At 41.4% G+C, this 26,556-nt stretch overlaps 3 protein-coding genes across 3 annotated transcripts; 1 reads left to right on the forward strand and 2 right to left on the reverse strand.

The window, feature by feature from the left end:
- Nucleotides 1-396: 396 nt before the first annotated feature.
- Nucleotides 397-26,204, reverse strand: LOC123037485 (prolyl 4-hydroxylase subunit alpha-2). Its single transcript, XM_044458419.1, has 9 exons — nucleotides 25,880-26,204; nucleotides 11,119-11,311; nucleotides 4,523-4,831; nucleotides 4,166-4,353; nucleotides 2,164-2,333; nucleotides 1,623-2,105; nucleotides 1,481-1,546; nucleotides 801-966; nucleotides 397-736 (listed from the first exon to the last, which is right to left on the reverse strand). Exons 2-9 carry the CDS (start codon nucleotides 11,301-11,303, stop codon nucleotides 651-653), a joined length of 1,653 nt encoding a protein of 550 aa, XP_044314354.1. The 5' UTR covers nucleotides 11,304-11,311; nucleotides 25,880-26,204; the 3' UTR covers nucleotides 397-650.
- LOC108053780 (transcription activator MSS11) lies at nucleotides 5,297-9,360 on the reverse strand. Its single transcript, XM_044458418.1, has 2 exons — nucleotides 6,220-9,360; nucleotides 5,297-5,909 (listed from the first exon to the last, which is right to left on the reverse strand). The coding sequence occupies exons 1-2, from the start codon at nucleotides 7,615-7,617 to the stop codon at nucleotides 5,574-5,576; spliced, it is 1,734 nt and encodes a 577-aa protein (XP_044314353.1). The 5' UTR covers nucleotides 7,618-9,360; the 3' UTR covers nucleotides 5,297-5,573.
- LOC123037505 lies at nucleotides 12,239-17,602 on the forward strand. Its single transcript, XM_044458555.1, has one exon. It carries the CDS (start codon nucleotides 12,239-12,241, stop codon nucleotides 17,600-17,602), a length of 5,364 nt encoding a protein of 1,787 aa, XP_044314490.1.
- Nucleotides 26,205-26,556: the final 352 nt, after the last annotated feature.

Raw genomic sequence — 26,556 nt, forward strand, 5'->3', positions numbered from 1 at the left:
CCGGGGCGCCGCAAAGTATGCAACGCAATGCGGCAAGGATAAGCCGATTTGTATCCACTCAGCCAGGCAAACACACACACCCCTTACGCAATCGTATCCGTTAGCAGCTGATGCAGCAGGAGCTCCACTTACCGCACTTGATGGATGACCCCTCCGGCTGATGAATCGCCACCCACTAATCGAACATCAGACCCGGAGCAGAGTGCCTCCCCAATTTCGATTCGTTTCAGACACTTTTACACGATTTTCAATTGAAGAAGACTTAACAAGCTTTTTTTAGTATTTGAGCTACAAAATAATGGGTTCAACTATTTTATCTGTGTACATTCTAAATGCCCATCCATTTTTTTACTATTTAATTCCAAACCCAAAATATAACCCATACAAAATTCCTTATTTTGCTTTAAATTTCTGATTTTATTGCAATTTTTTGAACTACTTAAACTATACAAATATACAAAAGTAGATAAATTCCATATGAGTCTAAGATATAGCTAGGTAGAAGTGGTTCCACCCGTCGAACCGATAAGTAGAACAGATGCGCCCGTATTCGGACTGAATGCTTTATTTACAATAGGAAGTCGATGGCCGATGGCGAAGGATGAGATGCCGCCCATAAGATTCGTTGCATTCACTAACTAGACTCCGGCTTAGATGGCGAACTCGCCGTGATCCTCGTCCAAGGAGCAGGGTCTGCGGAACTCCTGTCCCCGTTCGTGGATCCACTTATTGGACACTGTTTTAAGTGGATTTTAATAATAATAAAATTTAATTATATATGAATTATGTTTATAACCCACCCCACTTGGTGCCTGTGAGTACAGGACAGGCCGCATGACGAGTCCTTACATCTCCTTCTCCATCTCTGTGCAGGTTCATCCAAAAGGCAGCCGTGCCCTTCTGGGGAAATATAGCAGTATGAAGGGAGGTGAAAACAGTGGCGCCTCCCTGCTTAACATCACTCATCTATTGGAATTGAAAATTAAATGACAATCAAAAGATTAATAAACGGATTATATTATTATACACAATTAAAATTCGATATAGTTTTAGGACACATTTTGCAAGCCAATTAAATAATTCCGATTTTCATGGGCTAGTCATCAATTTCAGAGCTCATTATTGACAAACAACAACTTTGCCGACAAAAAAGGAGCCTATTGAAAACAGCAAACTACATTTGCAAGGATGCTTCGGTTTTTGTATCTGTTTTTCTGCTATTGTGAGTTCCTTTTGCATTCACAGCTTGCAACTGAATGGAATTGCATGCCACTGCAACCTACGCATCTCTATTTATAAATAAGAGCCGTACTAATGATTCCCTTGGCTTGTGCAAACAACAAGCAAATTCAAAGAACTTTGTAAGCTGAACATAAATTTGTGTGGGATGTGCTTGTGCATAGAAATATGGAAATTTAATATTCAAACGCATGTATCGGATTATTTTATTAAAATAAAAGGTATAAATAAACCAACTTACATAGAATAAAACAGTTGCAATGCGGTTGCCCAGATTAAGACCCTCAAAGGCGCGCTGTTCCTCTTTCTAAAAAAAAGTAGGATAAAAAAGGGTTGGTTTTTAAGCTGGATAATACATGGAATTTCCTGGGGAAAATACCCACCCTGGCAAAGTCAAAGTGCGGCTCGTAATGACCTCCAATGCCGTAGTTAACCACCTGCAACTCCTCGGCGGATTCCATATCCAAACCGGTCATATCCGCCGTGCGCTGGACCACAGTCTCGATCACCCGATCCTCCTGGGTTTTCAGCCAAGCGGACTTGCTGATCCTGTAGTTCGCAGTCTCCAAAGCTCCAGTTACGGAATTTTGGACCGTAGCCCTGCGGAATCGAGGGCGTGCCATCCGCTTGATCAGATCGATTTCGCTGTCGTACATGGCATCGTGATAGATGACTATATAGGGATCCATGTGGGCTTCCTCCATTTTCAGGGGGCCCAATCGCAGGAAGGGCACATTGTTGGTGACATAACGACAACGCAGGGGTCTCAAATCCGAAGGAGATGGTTTCAGTTCACCCCTGCACAACATTTCGTAGGCCCTGCGTTCAGTCATGTCAAAAACAGAGGGATCACTTTTGGCCACGGGCTGGAAATGGGTAATCAAGTACTAAGAGATCTTGGATAGCTTTGTCTATATATCATACCAAATCGGACATTGGCATCTCATCGGTGCCATCGTCGCCCTTCATCTTCTTCAATTGCAGTTGGGTAGCAATCTCCTTTTCATAGAAGCGCTTGTTTCCATTGGCCCTCTCGTGGTGTGGAAGTAGTTGGAGCAGCTCGTTGGTCATGGTCAGCGCGCTCTCTATGTTGCCTAAAAAGGGAAGTCAAGGAATACTTAAATTAATTTAATTTACCAATTGTGAATTTTCCAATTTTAATAATAATGTGGAAACCCCTTTTCCTTTAAAGAAAAACATATAAATGAAATCAACTTTATGTTCTTCGTCCTCTACTACATTTATCTGCTGAGGCTATTAAAAGTTCTGAACTTCTCCGTTTATTTAAAAACCACTTTTAATTTTCTCTTTTATAGGGTAAATTGTACGTCAAAGAATTGCCCATTTTATAATGTAATTAAGATGGAAGGTCTTAATTTTAATTTGCAAAAATATGTTCTTACACTTTGTTCTTCAAAGCAAGTCAGAATAATTTAACATAAACTCTACAGCTACTAGCTTAAAAACATCAAAGTGACGAGGCCATTAGGCAACCTATAATAACCTGAATAAATAACCAACCAGTTAGTTAAAAAGAACTTTTTTAAAGTCAAGGGTTTTGCACTTAAGCGAACCGCACAATTAATTCATCAGGGTTTAAATTCTAAGGGGACTTAAGTGCGATAGCCATCTGAGTAAAAATGGCTTCGCCCGAAAATATGCCACAGTTTCTTTGAAAGTTTTACCACCTGACCTCGAACTTTTTGAGACCTGGGTCATCAAAGTCGATTGGATTGTTGCCAAAGTTTGCAGGCTGCGCACTTATTTATTCATTTGCGTCCAGCTCCAGCCAGTCACTTATCCCCGGCCCCCAGTAATAAGTTTGCCCGCCAGTTTTCCGAGGACTCTGGCTTCAACCTCCAACCTTCCGACCTCAACTTTTGAGGTCCTGTCGGCGACAGGAATTTAAATTTGCATCTCCCGACACATGTGAGTGCCACCCCAGAGTGGTGGGCTGACAGAAAGCCTGTCACTTGCCTCGAGGGCGGACCCATTTGTGCTGCTGTTTTTTTTTGGTGTCGTTCCTCAACACAATATGGCGACACGCCCATAAATTGTGTGTCGAGCCACGGTTTCCACGTAGAGCCATCTAGAATCAAGGAGCACCCACTAAAGACACTGACAACGTGTGCCAGCTCTTTGATGAACGGATGGGGACGCTTACCGGGGTAATAAGACGTTAATAAAGCACACGACTCCCTGGCAAAAAGGACGTGCCCAGCCGATCCTGGCCTGGTATACGTGATTGCTCCTCTTGGCCACAACATTGTCGCACTGGCTGCAGATGGCCAACACTTTTTCGCACTTAATGGAGCACCCTAAGAGCGTCCCCAGGTGGAAAGTGTGGAAACTGCAGAAACTGTGAAAAGTGGCAGGAGTTGGGACAACAGAAGGCAAGTGGCCGGGGACTGAGTGCAATTTCCTGCAGCCAAATGGACATCGAAAGTGCCATGCAAACGAGCCGGGACAACAACGAGATGGGACAGCAAACACACTCTGAGAATTTAATTACCGAAATTTAAGGACAATATCTAGTTTCAAAACGGTACAAACTGTGAAATTATAGTAAATAATTTATAGAGCATGGTCCCAAGCTTGTGCCATTTTAGTTTTGGGAAATATATTTATGTTCCTAGAGAGCTTGTGAAAATATATTCATAATTGACATTGCTAGTGCTTCTGATATTTGACTCCTTTTGATTCGTACTCAAAAAAAAACTTCACCTCTTGAATATAAGTTTTAAAAAAATAAAAAAATACCTTGTTCTGTTCTGATCTATCTCTTTTTTTTAACAACACTAAACCCAAGTGAGCATCTGAAAAGGTATACTTATTTGTTTGCACACTAAACAATGCCTTTTTTTTGAAGTGCAACCAAGCACTCGGGGGACAGACAAATATAGAATATAGTGGCCAGTGCACTCACCCTCCTTATAAGTGGAGAAGGCCAGGTACTCGAGGATGTCGGCCTTGGTGAAACTCTGGGTGTGGTTGGTCGGCTCCTCCAGCATTCGGGCCATCGCCTCGTTCATCCAGAGGACCGTGTGGTAGTAGTCGTGGTTCACGTACGATTGTCTCCCCAGCTCGAAACAGTCGTCCGAGGACATTTCCGTGCTGAGGGGGAATAAATTGGACAGGTGAAATTCCAGGGACTAAGCCATTCAAAGTTGTTTATTGTTTGGTAGCAGAAAGGTTCGTATAAAGCCTTACAGCTTCGCCAGAATTTTGTAAACATTTTTGGTTTTTTTTTAAAGGTATTTAAACTAATTAAAACTAAACTGACCTGTACTGAACTCCATTGAGTTTTCCCCTTGCCACACTTGATGTGTCCAACTGGTAGGTGTCCTGCAGGCGGAGCAGAGCCACAGCGGCTCCATTGAGATCCTCGTCTGAGGGAAACTTCAGAACACTGCGATACTGGGTAATGTTCTGCAAGAAATCCGTGCCCACATCGTGCTCCATGAGGTTCTCAACCTGCCGCCAATCTGTGGTCAGCCGCTTGGTCAGCAAATATGCATTAATTGGGTTGGATACATAGGCTGTGATATCACTGGAGGCATCCGAGTGTTCCCGCTGGTACTCGTCCATTTTACTAGAATTAAAGGACAGAGGGGAAAAGTTACCAGACAGTTCACTAAGTGCTTTTGCAAGCAGGTAAATTGCATTACAACTCGTGGAAGGGAAAGCTAAAGTTTGAACTTGGCCCAAAAGAACATCCCAAGTCCTGCGGCAAAAATAAGCTACAGCTCAAACAAAATGGCGTAACTTTCATGCTTATCAATAAGTGAATGCAAAAGCAATAAGTTAAAGTGGGGAAAATTGCAATGTTTCTCCTACTGTTCCACTTAAAATATATTGCTTATCTAGTGACTTTGCCAAACGCAAAGTTGCTTATATCTTAAGAAAAATGTTTACCGAAGCACCTAGCTGACTAACACAAATATGATACACTCTTGCTAATAGACCCAAATAAAAACTTGTCTATTAAGTAAAATGCATCAGTAAAATCTTTAAGTAATTGGGGCAATGTTTTTTCCATTTCATTGCAACAAAACGCTTTTTAAGTTGGTATTTAAGTGCCTTTATTAAATTCTTACACCGAAACACACTTATTCTAAGGGTGAACAATAAGTTAAACAAACTATTATCTAGCAATAAGTACAACCCACTTATTATATACAGTCGTTTGGGGGGATGATGATTTTCCTCTGGTTATAAATCTAATACTTTGTTTTTGGTCTTTTAGCCGTTCGGTGTGTCAAGTTCTTGATGTCGAAGTGGATGGTGTACAACTATTTAGAGACTAAGAGCAAATGTTAACTAATTTCTTTGGATTACACCACATTGACGCGGTTATCCGGCGGAGGTCGGTGGCACCACAGAGTTCCCAGCACTCCCAGTCCAATGAAAAACATGGTGAAGGTGGAGAGTCCAAGGATAACTCCGGTGGTCACATCGTGGACAGGAAAACCGGGGAAGGGATCCTTCACCAGAATCAATAGCAGACCGCAGGACTTGAAGAGGCAGAACACGGTCACCAGGATATATCCGGAACTATAACTCCGATTCGGCAGCCAATCACACTGTCGCGATTTGAACCCCAGGAATCCAAGTCCCATTCCGCAAAAAGATGCCAGCAGGCCGAACTGCAGATAAAACGATTTACCAAGCTGAGGAGGAGAAAAATTGGCTATTAACTTGTTCTGTTAAAACAAATAGGTACGCAAAGTCACTTTGAACCTTATAATTCAATCAAATGCTTTCCATTTTCCTAATGTATTTTTAAAAAGGTTGCAAAAACTTAGAGTGAATATTAATTATAATGTTCATTTACTTTAAAATATTTTGAATTACGTTATTTGAAAGACTTTTTGAAGATATTTTAAATACGAGAAAAAAATTAAATACAAATTTTAAAGATATGTGAATAATGATGTTCTCAGTTTCAGAGCAATTAAAAAAATGTTTTTGAGTACTTACGTGGGCAATCATGTAGATGATGAGTCCCGCATTCGTGGTGCTGCCCAGGACGAGCATCAAGGAGACGATGGCCAAAGTAATGGTGGCATTGGCCATCTTCTGCGGATACGAGTTGTTGTTCTTTCCCTTTCCCTGGATGCTGCTCTTGTCCTGGTCCCGTTCCTGCTCCTGTTCCTGTTCCTGAACCCTGGGACTGATCACTGCCATGGATCGGTCGGCAATCTGCATGGGAAGCGGTTTCACGGTTTCGTAGTGGAGTCTCTGGGGGGAAAGTCGGTTCTGTCGGAGGGGTAAAGCCGGTGGAGCCCCAATAGCTCCACCAACCTGCTGACTTTGGTAAATCTGCTGGCTTTTGTAGATCTCCAATCTCCTCTCCATCTGCAACTGCTCATGATGGGCGGCATTTCGGGGCGTGGAGTGGGCCAATCTCGGAGGCGGTTGCATTTTCCGGGGCGTGGTCAGCAGCTCATGCAGCGCCCTTGTGGCAGCAGCTGCATTCCTTTGCTGCGGCGTTGAAGTCCTGGCCGCATATTGCTGGCTCAACTCCATGTTACTGAGGCAGGTTTCCTGCTGCTCCTGCTCCTCGGCCAGATCATCCTCATCTGCATCTGTGGGCACCACCGCATATCGATGGGCCCTGCCATTGTGCATCTGTATGATCTCCTGGTTCTCGTCCACCAATTCCTCATCCTCGGCGGTGGGAACCATCTGGTACCGCTGGTTGCTATTCTTATCCACTATCAAAAAGGTCTTGCTGCCAAAGTCACTGCTAAAGGCATGCTTTATTTGGCTTTGATTGGGATTTGGGTTGTTATTATTGTTGCTCCTGGGCTTGGGTGGTAGATTTAGAATGGGCGGCAAGCTGGCAAACTGGGTTTCCTGATGCGGCTCTTCGTGAAAGGAGTGCGGCTCCTCTGCCTCATGCAAGCCATGCCGGGAACTATAGCGATCCAGGTCATCCTGCGATCTGGCCAATCGTTGGGCAGCCTGGCCAGGAACTATGGCATATCTGCTGGCCCTACTGCTGTTCAGTTCCTCCAAGGGAACCAGGGCATAGCGGCCACTTGAGTTTGCCTGTTGATTTGGCTGATACTGCTGCTGTTTGGCCTGATGTTGCTGATGTGCCAGGTGTTGCTGTTGCTGGTGTTGCTGCTGTTGCTGCTGCTGATATTGTTTCCGCGTCACCGATCGCGTGGACATGCTACGTTGCATTCGCAGTGGACCCTCGCGGGAATCTCGTGTGGGCGTGGCATGTCCAGAGCGCGGAGGAGCTGCCCCAAAGTTCATCTGGAGACTCCTATTGTAAATGGACTCCACTCGCGAGGAGTTGCTGCTGGGGACCGGATAAAACTCGCTATTTTGGCAAAACGCCGGGTTCGTATAATTATGCTGCGACATGTTGGCACTGTACTGGTGGTTATTCCACAACCTTTAAGGGGTTGCGTTTCTTTGGGTTTTCTAGACACTTTTCACACTGCGTGTTCAAGATCTGCGATCCGTTCGCTTCGGCAACTGCGACTCAACTGATCTGGAGAGTCGTTCCAGCCGGCAGCTCCTCAACTTCCTCCACTTCCTGCGCCGGCGCGCAGTCGAGTGGATCGTGCTGCGATACCCCAACCCCATAAAACACCATTTACTTTTACATAAGACACCCGTACAATGACCGACTCTGTTTGGCGCGTTCCATTAAGCCAGAAAAACAGAAACAGAAAACAGAGAAAACCCAGAAACATCTGCTCCTGCTCAGCATTGAGGGTTGAAACGCATTTCCAACTGAGACATTTCAACTCGGAACAAAACTAAAACCTAAAAACCCCTAGCGAATTGCAGGAGCAGCCGGCGTTTCATTCGGTGCGCTTTATCAGCGTTTTTAATTCTTATTTACCAACTCATAACGCTCCCTCGTGGCTTTAATTCTGTTTCGATACCACTTAAATAAAGGAAAGGGAAGTTAGGGTAGGCTAGGTTGTTTAGTGATATTTAAGTCCACATAATATTATGTATAACCAGTGCAGACTGGATCATATCAGCACATTTTGACGCCAGAAAAATGACATAATTTACCTGAAATGAATGTCTCTTAGAATTGTATCATTAGAACTAGTTGCTTCATATTATGCATAATTAGTTCATAATATTATTGGCCGCTCTATCACAGCCCCCCAATATTAGTTGTTTGGATATCAAGTTTTTGTTTTAACATTTTTGTATCAAATAGTCGTCACCATAAAATAATTCAATAAGCTTGAAATGCATAGTTTTAGAGAACAGTTTAGTTTAATATGCACATATTTCTGCCATTAATAAAGTCATAAACTAGAGCTTTCAAAGTCGAGAGCATATCTAGTTTTTCCATTTATATGCAATTCTGACAACATTCATTCAGTGAACAATTTCAGATTTTGTTTGTTTCTTTGACTCCGTCAAATTATAATTTTGTAGAAAGAACTTTATCATGTTTTTCATAAATCTACAAGAGTTTGTTCACACATATTGTTTTACCACATTGCTCTCTTGTTTCTCTGAAAATAAACACATGTCATTTGACTTCATGACCTATATTTATTTTAATTAAGTGCCTCACACACAATATTACATTAATTGACAAGCTGGGTATTTTATTGTCGTATCTTCCCCATTTAAATTTATACTTGTTCGACTCGGTGGCTTCTGCAGTTCGAAAACCTTCCCTAAAAACAGCCACTCCCCTACTTTTTGCTGCCCAAGCGACCGTTACATTTGAATATGGAGAATATGGAGAAATGCGTTGAGTTCTTGAATCTCGATTCCGGGTCTAACACATGCATATTGAATGGCTTTGGGCCTCGCAGATTGGATGCACACGCGTTGTCCTTTGTCTCCTCCGCGGTGGCCGAATTTAATTGCCTTTCGGGCCAAAAAGCCAGTTAGGAACGGCGGCCAAAAGCAAATCTGAGTAGCCAGAAGGCAACTGCCAAGCGGATTAGTCAGAAATTGGAGGCACCAACAACAGCTGGGCAGTGGCATTAAAATTTAAACGCCGGCAGACGGCACGCGACACAAACAGATGATGAGTGGGATGAGATGAGGAGTTGGCGGGGCTGCTGCATCCGAAGGATACTCAAAGGCAGGGCAATGACAGCGCACAAGGATATCGCATTGTGAGACAGAGACAGAGACAGAGAAAGATACAGAGACACAGACAGAGACAGAGAGAGATACAGAGACACAGACAGAGACAGAGGCAGCAGGCACACAGCTGTCAGCTGTTTGCGAGGATCCTGTCTCGTCCTTTGTTGTGACAAAGCCAAGGTAGAAGTGCAGAAACAGTACAGAAACAGCCGCACAAGATAGATCCTGAATGCGACTGGCATTATTTGATTAGGGGAGTTGTCTCACCGCATCCTGCACCTCTCCGCTGCGCTCCCCCATATCATTATTTCCGCCGCCAGTTGCCACACATATCTAGCATATAGATCCCCTGTGTAGGTACATAAGCGAAAGATATGTATCTGCAGTCATGTATGCAAGGGGCGCCTCCTCAGATACAGATACAGATATGGTAAAACTACACATAATGGTGGTTAGGTGCTGCGTGCAACAGCTGCCCCTTCGCACGTGGCAAAAGTAATTACCAGAATGCAGGCAGCTACCTGAACCTCTTTTGTAGTCCCCCATTTACGAACTGACAACATCTTGGCACCATTTGCATAAGAAGAATTTATGCTAAATAGTTTCGGGATTGGTTTTTAAGTTCTAGGGTTCTTAGTGCCCCATAAGATTAAAACTAAATAATTCAGTTCTTTAAATTAAACTAGAAAAAGGTTTTATTATGCCCATTACATTCATTAATGGGAAAATCGATTTAAGAATTGCAGCATTATTTAGACTGCTCTTCTGAATTTATTAAGTCCCAAGTTTTATAGGTATAAGTTAGGTTATTATTGCTTAGAAAGGAAAATAAACTTCATTAAAATCACATGGGAAAACTTTCCTTCTATTTTATCATAATTATGACAGCTGCTTTCAATATATAAAATCACTATTTTGAAATTGTTTAATTATGTTACCAAACAAGAAAAGTCAGTGTAAAGAAACACCTTTCTATCCAAAGCAAAACTCTTAAAATTTACCGTGACTCTAGAAATGTTTATAATTGGAACACATTTTCAGCTATTTCATAACAATTAGGCCTGCTGCTTTAAACGTTTAAAATTACGTTTTTAAAATGGTATAATTAGCCTTGTAATCACGAATATAAGGCCCTTTCTTTTAAAGCTGTTTTAATTGCACACAAATTGGAAAAATAAATGAGCAAATACTATTTCTTCTTAGTAGTAGTTTACTGTAGTTTAAATATATATTTGTGCTGCTTTTGAAATCTTATATTTAAAATAATAATCATAATCACAGAAAGCCCTAGCCATTCACCCTGAATATAAAAATAAATTTAATTGGAGTACCTTTTCAACTCTTTCAGCATAATTACAGCTACTGCTTTTGAATATATTAAATTACTTTATAAGGTAACGGTTGCAACAATAGGTTTCAAATCGAAAGGCCAAATTCATTAAAGTTAATTAAACAGAAAGGGAACGTTTTTCTGCTTGCTGGTAAACAAAGCCACTAATTTGTAATTGTATTTGTTTTTTTTGGATATTGGCAAATGAGAAAATTTATTAACCGCTCTCAATAGGTCAATTACAAAATATGTTTATGCAGTAAATAATTGTATATTTTGCAATTTAATAAAGTTTTAGGCTGTGGGATTTCATAAATATGGGACAATCAATGTTTATTTAGTGTTCGTTCGTTAGTTGACTATGTAATTTAAAGCCCGATAAAAGCAAGGTTTCCCAATTAATTTGTATATTATTAAATCCAAATTAATGCCGGTAAATTCTTGTAATGCATACTCACTTTTTGAGAAAACTCAGCTTGTTCTCCTGCACGCGAATGTAGCCCTCCAAGTTGGTAATCAGTACGGATTCAGTCTCAAGTAGTTCCTCCATTTCAGCCAAGGCCGTGTAGACCTCCCCATTTACGGGTACTCCCACAAAGAGCAGGATTCCAAGCAGGCACATTAATCGCCAGTCCGCTGCCATTTTAAAGTCTGTAAATAAATAAAGGAAACTGTGAGTTTACAAATTGTTACAAAAATATAATATGCGGGGAGTTGGAAGGAGGATTAGGCCATCGATTTTTGGCCTTAAATCTCCGGCCATGTGTAAAGAAGAAGCTCTAAGCTCACTGAACTCGAAATCGACTTTGTTATTGATTAATATCGCTACCGACCTAGCCGCAACACAGAATTTTTTTGTTACTTGAGTTTGGGCAGTTGGCAATTTATTTTAATGAGCGTTTTTTAATTTGACCTGCCATCGAGCGAATTGTTTTATGGCTATTGCTTTACTGCTCTTCCAACACGCTGACGACAATAAAACAGGTCCAAATACTTTCGATGACACTCCACTGAACGGCAAGATGCGCTTTAAGTGTCAGTATTTCCTTTGCCAGAAGCAATTTGCAATTTATATGTTTCCCTTATTGCCTCTAGACTATTCCCATTGAGTATTGGTGCTACAATTTGTAGCAGTCAGAAGTGGAACAAAGAAAATATACAATTTCAAAACCTACTTACATCATTTTGCATGTCAAACTATTCGAGGAGCTTTAGCTTGTTACATTCCATTTATTTTTTTCTTTTATTACTCAATAGAGATATTTTCATAAATAATACACAATTTGCAATTTAATCCTATTAATACTTGTTGATGAACGGAATGCATCCACAATTTGAATTCAAAATATTATACTTGTGCCATGCAAAATAGTATTTTTGCCCTTTTTTAGTATTTTAGGTATTTTTTGTATCACTATGAGATTTTTTGGTTTTTTATGTATGTATAAGTAAGACGACTACAGCGGAACATGTCGGTTCAATAAAGCTTAAGATACAGTCCACTCAAATCGGAAATAAACCGTGTTTATTCTTCACCACATATTTGGTCATTCGAGCCAGATCGAGCAATTGATTAACATGGATCAATTAAAGCTTTTGAAGGCAGCAAGAAGCCGTGCGAAGGCAAGTATTACGCGCTTGCTAACGGCGTCACAAGATCCACGTGCGGGATCAAACTGGGAAATTGATGAAATCACAGTCTCATTGGAAAGGCTCAACAACGTTTGGAAGGAGTTTGAGACCATTAGCGATCAAATGGCCCTTTATGAAGAAAATGAGGGGTATGTCGATCCAGCCATCGACAACGAGAGATACGAGGATAAGTACTTGCAAGCAAACACATTGTTTCACACCATCAAACGGCGCTGTCAATCATCTAATGAGAGCGACAGAGAAGGCAGCGGCGGTAGGCAATCTGGCAATCTTGGCGATGCCGCATCAAGTTCATCTGGATGGGGAAACGAAAGCCTGGCTCGTTTTCTACAACAACAACAGGAACTGAATGAGCGTTTAGCTGAGCAACAATCAACGTTTTTGAGGGCAAACTCGGCAGCAAATGTAATGCACAACGAACTGCCAAAAATTCACATCAAAGTGTTCACTGGTGACTACAAGGAGTGGCCAGCCTTTAAAAACATCTTCGAGAGTACGATCCATAGCAAGCAGCATTTGACAGCAATTCAAAAGTTCCACTACTTAAAAACGTATATTACGGGAGAAGCATCTGATTTGATTCGTCATATGCCAATAACGGATGCTGCGTACGAGGCTGCTTGGAGTTGCCTAATTGATCGATACAACAGACCACGTCACATTGTCAACACTCTGCTGGAAACGTTTGTGAATCTCCCTTCGACATCCAAGGCAGACGTTACAGTTCTGCGCAAGGTGACCGACGGAGCCACGGAGATTGTACGAGGATTGGATGCAGCAGGGCAAACTAACAGGGACTGCTGGATCATACACTTCATTCTGGCCAAGATCGACGCTGAAACTCGACGCAAATGGATTGAGGGAAGCCGGGAACTTGAATCTCCGTCTGTGAATGATTTACTCAAGTTTTTAGACCGACGCTGCGAGGAATTCGAGCTCAGCAAAAGTGACTCGGACATCGACTTCAAGGGTGGCCCACAACCAAGCAAAGCAAAGCGTTCGTCACACGCTTTAGTATCGATGGAAGAAAATGCTTGTGCGAAATGTAACTCCAAGGAGCACAAAATCTACGGTTGCCCAAAGTTTGCTGAAGCATCCATCGAGCAGAGACGCACATTTGTTAAGGCAAAATCATTGTGTTTCAACTGCCTTAAGCATGGGCATGTATCACGCAAGTGTGAATCCAAATTTACATGCAGGTTTTGCCATAATCGCCACCACTCTCTCCTACATGTCGATATTTCTGGATCGCAAGCCGCTGTGACCACGACACAGCCACACACTGATGAAAAGCACATCTCAAGCGCTCCCGAAGAGGCTGCGGGGACCATCAGCCATATTGCTCGTGCGCAAGTGGCTCCCACAGTTGAGTCCTTGTGCAACGGATCAACAACGGCTACACGGCCCCAAGGGCTAAGGAAAAGTGCATTGCCAACAGCTCTGGTGTTTGTTAAAAACGCACAAGGATCGCACACTACATGTCGGGTACTTTTGGACAGTGGTTCGGAACTGTCGTACATCTCAGAGAGGTGCGTACAGGCACTTGGTCTGTCACGCTCGCCCTCACGCATTTTGGTGTCTGGAATTTCATCGATCAAGGCAGAGACAACTAGAGGCTGCAGCACACTGGACATGCAGTCAAGGATCTCCGATCATACAATGAAGGTACGTGCACACGTACTCAGCAAAATTACCTCCACGTTAGCAAGACACGATATCGACGCCTCAGCACTCAAGGTATTCGCTGGCTTTGAGCTTGCGGATTCTAACTATCAATCGTTGGCGCCAGTCGATATTCTCTTGGGCAGTGATTACGTTTGGACCGTGTTCACCGGTCAAAAGATGTTCGACGTTCAGGGCAACATCATCGCCATTTCGACCATTTTTGGATGGGTCATAACATCTATCATCACTACCGGCTATTCATCCACAACAACAATGCACACGGCTATTGACATTGACTCAACTCTTCGGCGCTTTTGGGAGCTGGAGGATGTCAACCAGGAATTCCATGGAAAACCAGAGGACGACGAAGTTGAACAGCACTTTGTGAAAACACATTCTCGGGACTCAAAGGGGCGTTACATCGTCGAACTTCCTTTCAAAAACTCCAACGAACAGTTTTCGGATACATTACAAGGAGCACTTGCAAGATTCAGGGGTGTAGAACGCCGCCTAAAGAAGGACCCCGATCTGCACTCACAGTACGTACAATTTATGCGTGAGTACCTACAGTTAGGTCACATGCGGGAATTATCACCAGGAGACATTGACAAAGGGCCAAATTTTTACTTGCCTCATCATCCGGTAATTACCCAAAAGCTAAGGGTAGTATTTGACGGCTCATTCAAGGATACGTATGGAAAATCCTTAAACGATGCTCTACACATTGGACCCAGCATTCTTCGAAACCTCTTCTTGATTTGTATGCGTTTCAGAATGTACAAGTTCGTCTTTTCAGCAGATATTGTCAAAATGTATCGACAAATCTTTGTGGCTGCCAACCATTGTTGCTATCAGCGTATTGTTTGGAGAGAAGACGAAAGCACACCTATCAAGCACTATGAGCTTTCCACGGTAACATACGGCACGTCTAGTGCACCATTCTTGGCAGTGAGAGTCCTGGATCAGTTAGCTCACGACCACCAACACGAGTTTCCCACAGCTGCAAGGATCTTGAAGGAGCAATTTTATGTGGACGACGTACTGACAGGAGCACACACAGAAGAAGAGCTAATTCGCAATCAAAAAGAGCTGATCCAATTAATGAAATGTGCAGGCATGGAACTTGGCAAATGGGTTTCCAATTCATCACGTATCACTGACCGAGCTACTTCTACAACCGAGGTACAAGACAAAGGATCCAATCCTACAGCAAAGGTTCTTGGCATTCATTGGAATCCAGAAGAGGATACGTTATCCTACAAAGTTTGCCTTACACCAAACCCGGACAACACCAAACGCCAAGTGCTTTCTGACGTGGCACGCATCTTTGACCCGCTGGGTATTCTGTCGCCAGTGGTGGTGCAGCTTAAAATTTTGTTTCAAGAATTGTGGTTACTGGATCTCGGCTGGGACACGGAGCTTCCTCCAAAAATTACTGACTGGTGGAACAAATGCCGTAACGACTTATACATACTTCAAGAACTACGCCTGCCACGATTTGTAGAAAACAATGGGGATCACATCGAACTGCATGGATTCTCAGATGCCTCCATTAAGGCATATTCCGCAGTCATCTACAGCAGAGTGGTACGAGCAGATGGCACCGTATCTGTTTCACTCATAGCGGGAAAAACCAGAGTAGCTCCGCTGAAGCAGCAATCCTTACCGCGTCTCGAGCTCTGTGGCGCTTTGCTACTCAGCAGACTAATATTATCAGTCAAGGATTCTCTGCAACACAAGAACATCAAAATACACGCATGGTGTGATTCAACCATAGTTTTGGCTTGGCTTTCACATCCACCATCGAAGCTCAAAACATTTGTAGCAAACAGGTCTTCAGAAATACTCGACGCGTTGCCGCGCAGTTCATGGCATCATGTAAACACAAAGGAGAATCCGGCGGACTGCGCCACACGAGGAATGCTTGCTGCAGACCTTCTCCATTTCGACTTATGGTGGATGGGACCTTCATGGCTGCAAGATCCAGAAAAGCTTTCGGTAAAGTTGAGCTGTACAAAGTTCCGTTCTTCCCTTTCAGATAATCCTGGCAAGGAAGAAGTCAAGTCCACCGCATTAACCACTCAGCAAGGCGGCTCATTTTCACCAATCGAAGCGTTGACTCAGCGGGTCTCGTCCTGGACAAAACTGGTTCACGTTGTAGCTTACGCATTACGCTTCATCCAAAGGACCAGGGCCATTAAAACTGTAGCGCTGACAAATGGGGCAAGACTCACCTATGAAGAGATTCAGGCTGCTCGCATTCTTTGCCTGCAAGAGGCTCAGAAATGCTTCATGGAGGATCGTAATCTTCTGGCGGAAAATAAACAACTTCGCAGCCGCTCCCAGTTGATCAAGCTCTCACCGTTTGCCGGCAAGGATGGCCTCCTTCGAGTTGGTGGACGCTTGGGCAACTCACAATTACCAGCTGACGTCAAACATCCTATATTGCTTCCGAAATCGCACCGCATCACAAGGATGATTTTGGAACACGAACACATTGCAAATCTACATCCAGGAGTGTCTGCTTTGTTTGTAATTACGCGTCAAAAATATTGGATTTTCGGCGCGCGTAACCTAATAAGGAACCTGGTACACAACTGCATAAAGTGCTTTCGCCAACGCAATATCACCGAGCACCAATTCATGGCCGATCTACCAGGGATTCGTATAACGGAGGCTCTACCCTTCCAGCACTCAGGCTGCGATTACGCTGGACCATTCATCCTCAAGGAAAGGAGAGGGCGCAATCCCCGAAAAACTAAGGGCTACATATGTCTCTTCGTCTGCCTTGTAACATCCGCCATACATTTGGAACTGGCCACCGATCTTAGCACAGACACATTCCTGGCATGTCTTCGGCGTTTCATGTCCCTTCGAGGAAAATGTTCGCAAATCTTCAGCGACAACGGCACGAATTTTGTTGGTGCCAAACGGGCTCTAGATGAGATGCAGCAACACCTATCTTCGCAGGAGCATCAACACACCGTAACTCAATCGTTGGCTAATGATGGAATTAAGTGGAGTTTCATACCTCCCCATTCGCCACATTGGGGAGGGAAGTGGGAGTCATCAGTACGTTCAGTTAAATTACATCTGAGACGCGTTGTGGGAAAAGCCGTTCTAACCTTTGAACAGATGCAAACTCTGATTGTTCAGATCAGTGCAGTGGTAAACTCAAGACCGTTATGCTACACACCTGACACTGACCTCACCTACTTGTCTCCGGCCCACTTTTTAATTGGCCGCCCATTCACAACAGTTCCAGAGGGTGATCTAACTCATTTGCCGATCAATCGCTTAGACTACTGGCAGCATTTACAATCAATGTACCAGGGCTTTTGGAAGCGCTGGCACCAGGAATATTTAACATCGCTGCAGCAACGTCAAAAGTGGAACAACAAGGAACATAACATCGCAGTCGGCAATGTAGTCCTGGTAAAGGACTCAAATCTCCCACCCGCAGCTTGGATTCTCGCCCGTGTATTGGAGGCTCATCATGGACCAGATGGACTTGTACGCGCTGTGAAACTTAAGACGTCTACCGGAGAGATGACGCGACCCATCACCAAGCTAGCTTTGCTGCCTAATTCAGAAACCATGTTTCAGGGTGGCCCGGGATGTTGATGAACGGAATGCATCCACAATTTGAATTCAAAATATTATACTTGTGCCATGCAAAATAGTATTTTTGCCCTTTTTTAGTATTTTAGGTATTTTTTGTATCACTATGAGATTTTTTGGTTTTTTATGTATGTATAAGTAAGACGACTACAGCGGAACATGTCGGTTCAATAAAGCTTAAGATACAGTCCACTCAAATCGGAAATAAACCGTGTTTATTCTTCACCAATACTTGTTGCTTCTAAAAAATGATAGAATAGAACAGAGAAAAACTTCAACTTAAGTCACTTTAATAAACTGTGCATTTCAAAGTAGTTTATTAAGGGAAAAATTTGGCACCTTGAAGGTCTAATTTGTAAATGGTTTTTAATACCTTATCTAAAATTTGTTACAATAAGCCAGTGGAAGAAATTAATAAACTAAATTTATAATTTTTACATCTCTTGCTTGTTTTAAAAAATGTATTAAATTGCTATTTAAAAATGCTCTCATTCAGATAGTTAATTCGATTGCTCCCTAAGCATATTGATACGTGAAATCCTAATGACCAACCCGTTCAAGCACTTATTCACATGTAAATTCACCTTCGAAACCAGCCTTTAGCCTTTCCATCGAACGGTGTATCAGGTTCCATACATATCGCTATACCCCGAGTTTGTTTTAGCCCATGTACCTCCATCAGTCTCACCTGACAGGAACAGCGAATTCAAGTTTGTTTCCAGTTCCGTTTTCGGGGCGGGACTACATAGATTGCGGCTTAGTTAACGTGCCAATAAATTTTAATTGATATTAATTAGCCGCGCGCTGATAATTCGCATCTTTAAGATAAACGAGCGACGGCTATGTTTTGTGGCCATGGCACTTAATTTGCATATTGGAGTGGTTCGTCTGCGGTGGGTGGTGGCCCGAAAAGTCCTCCAAAAAACCACAAGGACGAATTGCGTCTGATGCTGATGTATGCCCTTCAAGGGAATGGGTGTCGAATAATTAATCAGCAGTAATTAATTCGCCAAAGTCAAGACAGACTCGTACTTGAGCAGGTAATTGCTCACATTAATCAGTCACTCAGAAGATTAGATCTGTTATTAATATGCGGCATTTTGGCCAACACTTCTGGTCGGACTTATGGATGATCCGAGGCAAAGGCGATTTTTGTCAGCTAACATGTGTTAAAAGCGGACTCGGCTGTCAGCAAATATTAAATAATCTCGCCCAGACCGGTTTTGTTCTATGAAATCTATTTAGATTTCCATTTCTAGTTGGTCCGAATCTCTCTCAGTTCCGAATCTCTGATCAGAACGAGGGCAACAGCTATTAAATTTTACGACCCGGTCATTCAATTCCATTTAACTTTCCAGTTTTAGACTGATGTTCCTGATGTCAGATAGTGTATTTCTGTCTAATTTGGACTTGCATCTCTACGGTAAATTAATTGGGGTTCAAAGAACTCCGTTATTTATGCAAATGTATCTCACAGATACGCGTCGCTGCAGCGGTGAACCGAACAGAAACCTTTCATTGTGGGTGAGTGATGATGACCAAACCTTAACGGTACTCCCAATCCCCTGGCCACCAAACCGCGTTACACAATCAAACTTATTGAAATGCAAATATTATTTCATCCAGAGAATCTCCATTCAATCCGCTGACATCTGCAGTTCGTTCCGATGAGGAATGTCTGCTTTTGGTCAGTTCACCGAACTTCCAGCCGATCGCTTTTTGCTCTCCATTTAGTGTGGTCCAAGTTATTTGCTTTAGTTTGTAGGAATTTAAATGCAACAGAGTCGGTTGAAAGAATTCGAGGAAATGTTTGTTGGCGTGAATTGCACAATTTAAGCCAAAGAATTTAAAACAGCCGGAAAAAACGACCACCCATACAGAAATGGCTGAATTAAGGTGCGTTTTGTGACTGTGAGGGGGAGTTTCATTCTGTTTATACTCTTTTCTTTGTCATCATTATAATTTTTGCAACAAGTGCCTAAAATAAAGATTCTTTAATTTCCCTAAACAAATTTAAGATATTAATAAATGTGTGGTTCAGATTAAACAAAACTCTTAGGAGAAATATTAATTAAAAATTAACAGTTTGGTTTAGTCAAAAGACCCTGTTTTTAACAACTGTTGAAATCTGAGAAGAAAATCTCTATTAAGCAGGATTAAGATGGTTGTCGTATTTTGTCAGCTTTCGAAATAATCTCAACTATAACTGTCAGCGTATTAGCGATAATTTGGTCGTATTAAATATAACATCTTTATGGCTGTGCTTAAAAAACTCAATAAGTTATAAAATTTACGAGTTGCGATCGAGTTTATGCACTACAGCCTGCACATTACCCCATTGTTATCGAGGCAAACAAAAAACGGTAATAAAACAACCTATGTGTGTTTTTATTTATATTTTTTTGCAGAGGCACCTGCCGACTTGTCTGAAACACTCGTCACGGGATTACTCACATTTCTGGTCGATCAAACTGATGGGCCAATAAAGTCCGAGTGGAATACAAATGAACCGCATATTCAGAATACGCAAAATTATCAATATTTAACGGAGAGCTGGAATAAATGACTGTGAAATGTCAGGCAGCTCTAATTACCATAGACTGCGGTCGAAGTCGCGTCCAGAAAGTGCCAAAGTAAATACTTTGTACAAAACTGAAATTGAATTTAACGTTAAACTAATTGGCAGCAAATTACAAGCGGCAGCCGAGTGGAAGAGAGCAGAAAGTTGATATGGTTACGGAAATTAATGCATGGCTGAGGAAAATTCAATTTCAAACCCACTCAAGGCGTTGATTTTCGTACACTTTCAACACATCTTCTCTTCTGGTTAGTTGGGCAAACTAATCTCCCAATCAATTTCGATTCACGCCTCATCATCAACACTTTTTGCACTTCTTGCGGTGCGAATTGCGGTGTAATGAAATGGACTTTCGTCATCATCGGATTGCAGTTTCCCCACCGGCCACGCCCATATTTCACAGTCCGCCCCCCGAGAGGCAGTGAATGCAACCAAAAACCAACAGAAAAGCTGGCTCGGCAATTTCTGGCTTGCGTGTATTCTGTGCCTTATGCAATCCACCAACAATTTGAAATTTTCGATGCCTCTTCTTTCTTCATGATTTTACTGCACTTTTCCGAAGAAAAGTAAGGGAGAAATGAAAATGAATTTGCTGTCGGTTTTGGTTCGACAAAGTATGTTATATCTCTCACCCGGCAACAATTAAGTTATGAAATATTTTGTGTGCAAAACGCTGACTAAGTTCATTGAGCGACCCACTGACTGACTGCGAAAAGAGGCGAACGTAATGCAAATGGAAATGGAAATGGTTGGCTGCTCCACGGATATAGATACGCAGATACTTCTGTGCCAGGTGACAGCAAACTAGCATTACTCGCACCGCATCTGGCCAGTCAGCAACTATTTCCTATCTGGCAAAAAATGTGTCCTTGTTCCCACAGTAAAATAACTGACAAACGGCGACCTGGTTGGTCGTATTGTATCTGTTCAAGGCAGTGATGTTTCTAGATGGGTGTATATAGATGCTTGTTATCACTACTTTCTACCCCAAATGGGTGTAAGTAAAAAAAAATGTTGATAACAATAATGTTATAGTAAATAAAAGAACGAAAAATATGTTACATACAGAAAAAATACTTGAATTTTGCCAAGTATCTCTAATTTACTTATTGCTTTTGAAACTTCTTATAATTGTTATTTACAACCGGTAAAATTACAATTTAATATTGCAAAATTACTTATTAATCATATAAAAGATTATAGGACCACTTTATACCTTCATTTGATAACCTTGTAAGTTAGAAACCTTCTCATTACTGCCTCCCTCTTGTCAGAGCATTTATCCATTTCGGGGATGTTTCACTGTGGTACCTGTCCCACACAAAAGAGCCTCGCTTATCGAGACCAGCATACTCACCTGTTTCCTGGGGAGCTGCACACCATTTTCCCACAGATCTGCGACACTTTCGCTCAAATGAAACTGTCAGCAAACGGCACCAATTCTATAAAATGCAACGGGACAATTTGAGCAGACACGACATCATTATTCAGGTGCAAGTGCTATTGGTGCTCCCCCACTCGAGGGGGTGGTTGGGTGTGAAACGTTGGCCACATTTGCAAGGCCGATTGGCAGGTTGTTGTTGGTCGGTCTATCGTGGCCCCCACAATGTCGTCCATCAAATTTATAACCGGAGAAGTCGAGGAAGCTGCTGAAGCGACTCCGAGATGGACGGGGCCAAGACCATAACTCATCCACCAGTAGCCCAGTAGCACCACTGACATTTATGAGCCACCGAAAGCGGACCCATAACTGGGCATACTCGTACATTGCCAATTTCGAACTTTAACTACACTGAGAAAAAATCCGAAAGCTGACACAAAATGACAACAAATCATTAAAGCCGTATTTGAAAGTAAGCGCATTCTTGTTATTTAAATAAGACGTTATTTTAAAACAAGTTTCCTTAATGACGTTCGACTTAATCTTAATTGAAGCATTTTAACTCTATAAATATTTATTTTTACGGGCGAAGATTGACCAAATATTTTGAATGTTTCATTGCAACACTTTTTTTGTTTGGGGGTCATCAATTAATTACTTCTTAATATTGCATGAAATTAAAAACGAAGTGTTATAAATAATGAAACGTAAAACGTTTAAAAACCAAGTATAAATTTGTCTAATTTAAAAATATTTAATCTTAACATTTATCACAAACTGGCATTGTCTTTTGACTTTTCACCTCCTCTTTGAAGATCTTTTAGGAACTAGTTTTCTTGAATTAATGAAGCTAAATAAAAACTCGATTCATTTTTGGGTGGAGCTTTTTTAATTTTAAATTGATTGTTTCTTTATTATTGAAGCCATATTATTAAGAAGTTAATAAAAAAAGCAATTAATGGTATGATTAGTTTATTTAGGAAATAATGAGGAGATGTTGCTAAATAACTAAGACTTTTAGAGAGAAATATGATTGTAGATTTATCTTAAGCTTGGCTTAAAAAAATATATATATATTTAAAATACATTTTTATCTTTGGATTTTCTCACTGTGTCTGCTCTTTGAGCCCTGGCATTTGCGATTTGGTGGCAAGCTGGTGGAAATTGTGGAGCTCTGTTGGCCACATTGTCTCTTTGGGCCAGTTGCTGTTAATGTGGCACGAAGTCGCCAAACTGCTCCCTCTGAAAACTGCTAAATGTCAGGCCCCCTGCCCCTCCAACTGACCTTCCCCACGCGGACTTCTTCTTTATTTCCCATGTCTGCTGTGACATTTGCCCATTCGGAATCCAACGAGGGTACGGCTTCCCCCGAAAAACCCCCCCCTATAGCCCCTTGCCCAATTTGCCAATTTGCGTGGCTCTACTCGTCGATCGAATGCATAATTAAAATCGCATCGAATCGTCGATTTCTTCGTTGGCACTGTAATTTGATTCCGAGCTTTTCTTTAATTCAGTGACTTAATGGACCTCGTTAGACGCGCCTCGCCATAGCCACTTAATCATCATCATTGGCTTTAATATCATCATCAGCAGCACAAACTTTGCCCTAACCACCGAATGAGGTCTCTCCACTTTGCAGTTACTGAAAAAAAGACAGAGAAAAATAGAACCGAGTGGGAGAATCATGGTCTCGGGCTGCCAAGTTTGCTCAAATTATGCAAACAATTTGGTTAAGTGTAATTGAGTTGGCCAGGCCAAGAGCGCGTGGCAGTTTCCAGGCCACATGTTGCAGTTGCTCCAAGAGATTGGACCCCGAACTGAAGTCCAAGTCGGGGGTAATATGATTTGTCTGCTAGCAAAAGTTCTACTCACAGACGAACGACATCGGGGCATAAACTTTTCAATTCCATAAGCGTTAATTTGATTGCCACAACTTTGTCTAACCCCACGACCCCAACCCAGAACGAACACTGGCGAAAAACTTTAAAAGAATTATATTTCGAAAGTTAAATCAAACGGAAGAGTAACAGAAAACCCTTGCGACTTGTTAAAATACTTTAAAATCAAGCGATCTCATAAGAAACTTGTTTGCCAACTAATGATACATTTATTACGAAACAGCTGAACAATATACGAGTTCTGTAATACTTAACCCAACAAACTAAGAGTCTCTATAAGAAAAATTGATGCAGCATTATTAAATATAAATAAAAAAGTAAACGTGGTACAACTGAAATCTCCGGTAATAGAAATTTATATATTTTTAGACAGCATTTCAAAATATTTAACATCGCTAAAACTTTCTCTCTTTACTTGTAAATAAAATTAAAAGTTGTTAAATTTAAATGGAGTCTTAAGAAATAATAATAATAAAAAAACTGGGACTACTGGTAATTTTAATTAATATATTTCATATGGTAAGATTGGGAACTTGTATGAGTAAGTTGTGAAGTTTGATTGATGCTTTAAAATATAGTGAAACATTCCATTTATATTTACAATTTAATAAATGGCTTACTTCTTGATTATTATTTTCTGTTCCGGAAAAGTGGAATGCGCATTAAATATTCATTCGCAGGATGGAAGGACTCGGTGGGAGTAATTCAAGTGCATTCAGCGAGTTTGATAATTAGTAATGAATGACAAATGTTCACAGCTCATCCCCAACCCCCTTAACACCCGGCTGGCCCCCCTTTAACCCATGGCAATGCCAAACAGATGCCGTCATGAAGCGTGTGCACACATAAATTTTACAATTCACCTTGAAATGTAAGCATAAACGATGTACCAGATGGAAATCGCAATATCAAACCGGTTCAAAGCCTACGGTGAACATCATAAAAACGAAAGATGAGCTGGAAAAAAAATAGAAAAAAAAACCAAACAAGGAAGTGGGCCAATGGCAACCTCCTTGTCCTCACTTTCATTGCATTCCCCACCTGGATTTGTATATGGATTGGTCCGGGAAGCGACTTTCGATTTCGCATCTGTCTCTATTATTGCCAACCAGTTGTCATTGCCGGACTAATTAACAAACAAATACTGATCGAATGGGTTTAAAGCCGAAAACCGAATCACGCGAGCGGAGAGCAACGAACAGGAACGTGGCTAAATTATAAATTTCATAAATTAGCACATCTAACTCGTAAGTTAATTGTACCTATTGAACCCGCTCGCCAATTGTGTTTTTAAAAAATACGCATACGCATTAATCATCCAAACCAGACTCTAATTGGTGAAGTGTTTCCAATTAGATAAGCAATATCAACTAATGGGAGTCGCTAAACAAGGTTTGTGTGCGGGATAAGTAGGGGCACTAAAAACAGGGATTTATTCGTAAGGGAAATTTTGTGTCCTTAAGCCTTACAAATATATCTTCCGGAAGATAAGGGGTTTCGTTCGTGCAAAATAATAGTATATGCTTAATTCTCCATAATAAAATAATGTAAAATTAAAATATACATTTTCTAGTTCGAAATATTTGTGCTACCTTTTTCGCTATTTAAAACGTGTTCCTTTACTTCCCTTTAAAAGGAAATTATCCTTTTCTTAAACCAATTTTAAACCACTTCCAGTACTATGTTTTCCGCCAGTAGTTTCCAAAATATTTTTACTAATAAAATTTCCATTAAATTTTACTATATTAAAACTTTTTTTGTATCTACACAATGATTGTAATCATTTGAGGGCTAATTTTTTATCGAAAGACATCCTTATTTAAAAGGTTGGCAATGTATCCGGCGAACTAGTTCTTCACCTGTTCCAGGACTGGTTCCATTCCCATTTAGGGGTTGAATTCAATCGTTTTCCAGCGAAAAGAAGCACCACAACAGAGAGCGAAGAGATGAAATTGAAGATGCAGTGGCAAAGAAACACAACCAAAACAAATGCCGACAATTGACTACGTGACTGCGGCAGTTTCCTCCTTTTTGCCCCCCGTCCATCCAGTCCCCATTATATAAACACACCCAGACCGGCGTAAAAATAATATATATGTCTATGTCCGCACAGACTTTTTTCGAGTCCAGATATTTAGAGGCTTATCGCCAGCGGAGAGTAGAAAAGCATCTGTAGGAAATGTGGAATATGTGGGGGCATCGAGCGGTCAATTGAAACGCCGACCATGTGGTGACAACAAGTGCATACACACACAAAATCAGTTCAGTTTTTGTCACAGCCCGAGCATTTCCCTCTAATCAAACTCGAATATTCAATTTAGGTGGCCCACATTCTCCCTTAATTGTTATCAGTGCACGACGGAAGCCGACAGGAACACGTCAGAAGTTCTAGAATTTGTATCTGAGGGGTCTCTTCTACTTACTCTGATATTTTCAGTGAACTTGTTGCTGGATTTCGATGGATATCAATGAATCTGGCCGCCTTCTTTGTTTACAATTCTTAGGGAACACCTCGATTGCATCGCCCACCCGCACTTTGTATCTCACAGATACATTTCCACTTTTGACTGGGAACGGAACAGTCAAAGAACACAATAAACGTTTCTTTTGCGTATTTTTCCTTAGAAACGTTTTCAGGAGTGATTTCTCTTGTCGCGAGGACAGGTCCCTCTCTTAATTGTTTTTATATTACAGTAAACTATAATTTACTTCGCGTCCGAACGCTGAGAAATGCCGAATGGAACTGATGTTGTTTTGTTGTCTTTTACGTATTTGTCTTCACGTACTTACTACGTTTCGGTCTTTACGTGATTACTACGTACTAAATAGTACCACTTACCGCCAATAGATGGCGCCATTTTAGAAAATGTTACTATAATTATTTTGAGAGTCTGTTAAGTATGAGCTGATCGTTAACGTTTTGGCGGGGAATTTGAAATATTTAAGAAATAATGGACTGTTTCATAGTGTAAATTTATAAACTAAAGTGAATTCAGCAGATATACATGTTAGGCCTTTTTCTAAAACACCAAAACATCTATTTTAAATTGTGATTTTGTCAATCAAATATTATGATATTACTGAATTCTTTATTTTACTT

This window comes from Drosophila rhopaloa, unplaced genomic scaffold (assembly GCF_018152115.1).
Source record: "Drosophila rhopaloa isolate 14029-0021.01 unplaced genomic scaffold, ASM1815211v1 contig_167, whole genome shotgun sequence".
In the NCBI taxonomy this organism is placed as follows: domain Eukaryota; kingdom Metazoa; phylum Arthropoda; class Insecta; order Diptera; family Drosophilidae; genus Drosophila; species Drosophila rhopaloa.

What these genes read in the sequence shown, in the direction of transcription:
- LOC123037505 (XM_044458555.1), top strand. Translation starts at nt 12,239, where the DNA reads ATGGATCAATTAAAGCTTTTGAAGGCAGCAAGAAGCCGTGCGAAGGCA.
- LOC108053780 (XM_044458418.1), bottom strand. Translation starts at nt 7,617, where the DNA reads ATGTCGCAGCATAATTATACGAACCCGGCGTTTTGCCAAAATAGCGAG. An exon ending in TCATCTACATGATTGCCCAC is followed by an intron (nt 5,910 to 6,219) that starts GTAAGTACTCAA and finishes TCTCCTCCTCAG; the next exon opens with CTTGGTAAATCGTTTTATCT.
- LOC123037485 (XM_044458419.1), bottom strand. Translation starts at nt 11,303, where the DNA reads ATGGCAGCGGACTGGCGATTAATGTGCCTGCTTGGAATCCTGCTCTTT. An exon ending in AAGCTGAGTTTTCTCAAAAA is followed by an intron (nt 4,832 to 11,118) that starts GTGAGTATGCAT and finishes CTTTAATTCTAG; the next exon opens with TAAAATGGACGAGTACCAGC. An exon ending in CTCAATGGAGTTCAGTACAG is followed by an intron (nt 4,354 to 4,522) that starts GTCAGTTTAGTT and finishes ATTCCCCCTCAG; the next exon opens with CACGGAAATGTCCTCGGACG.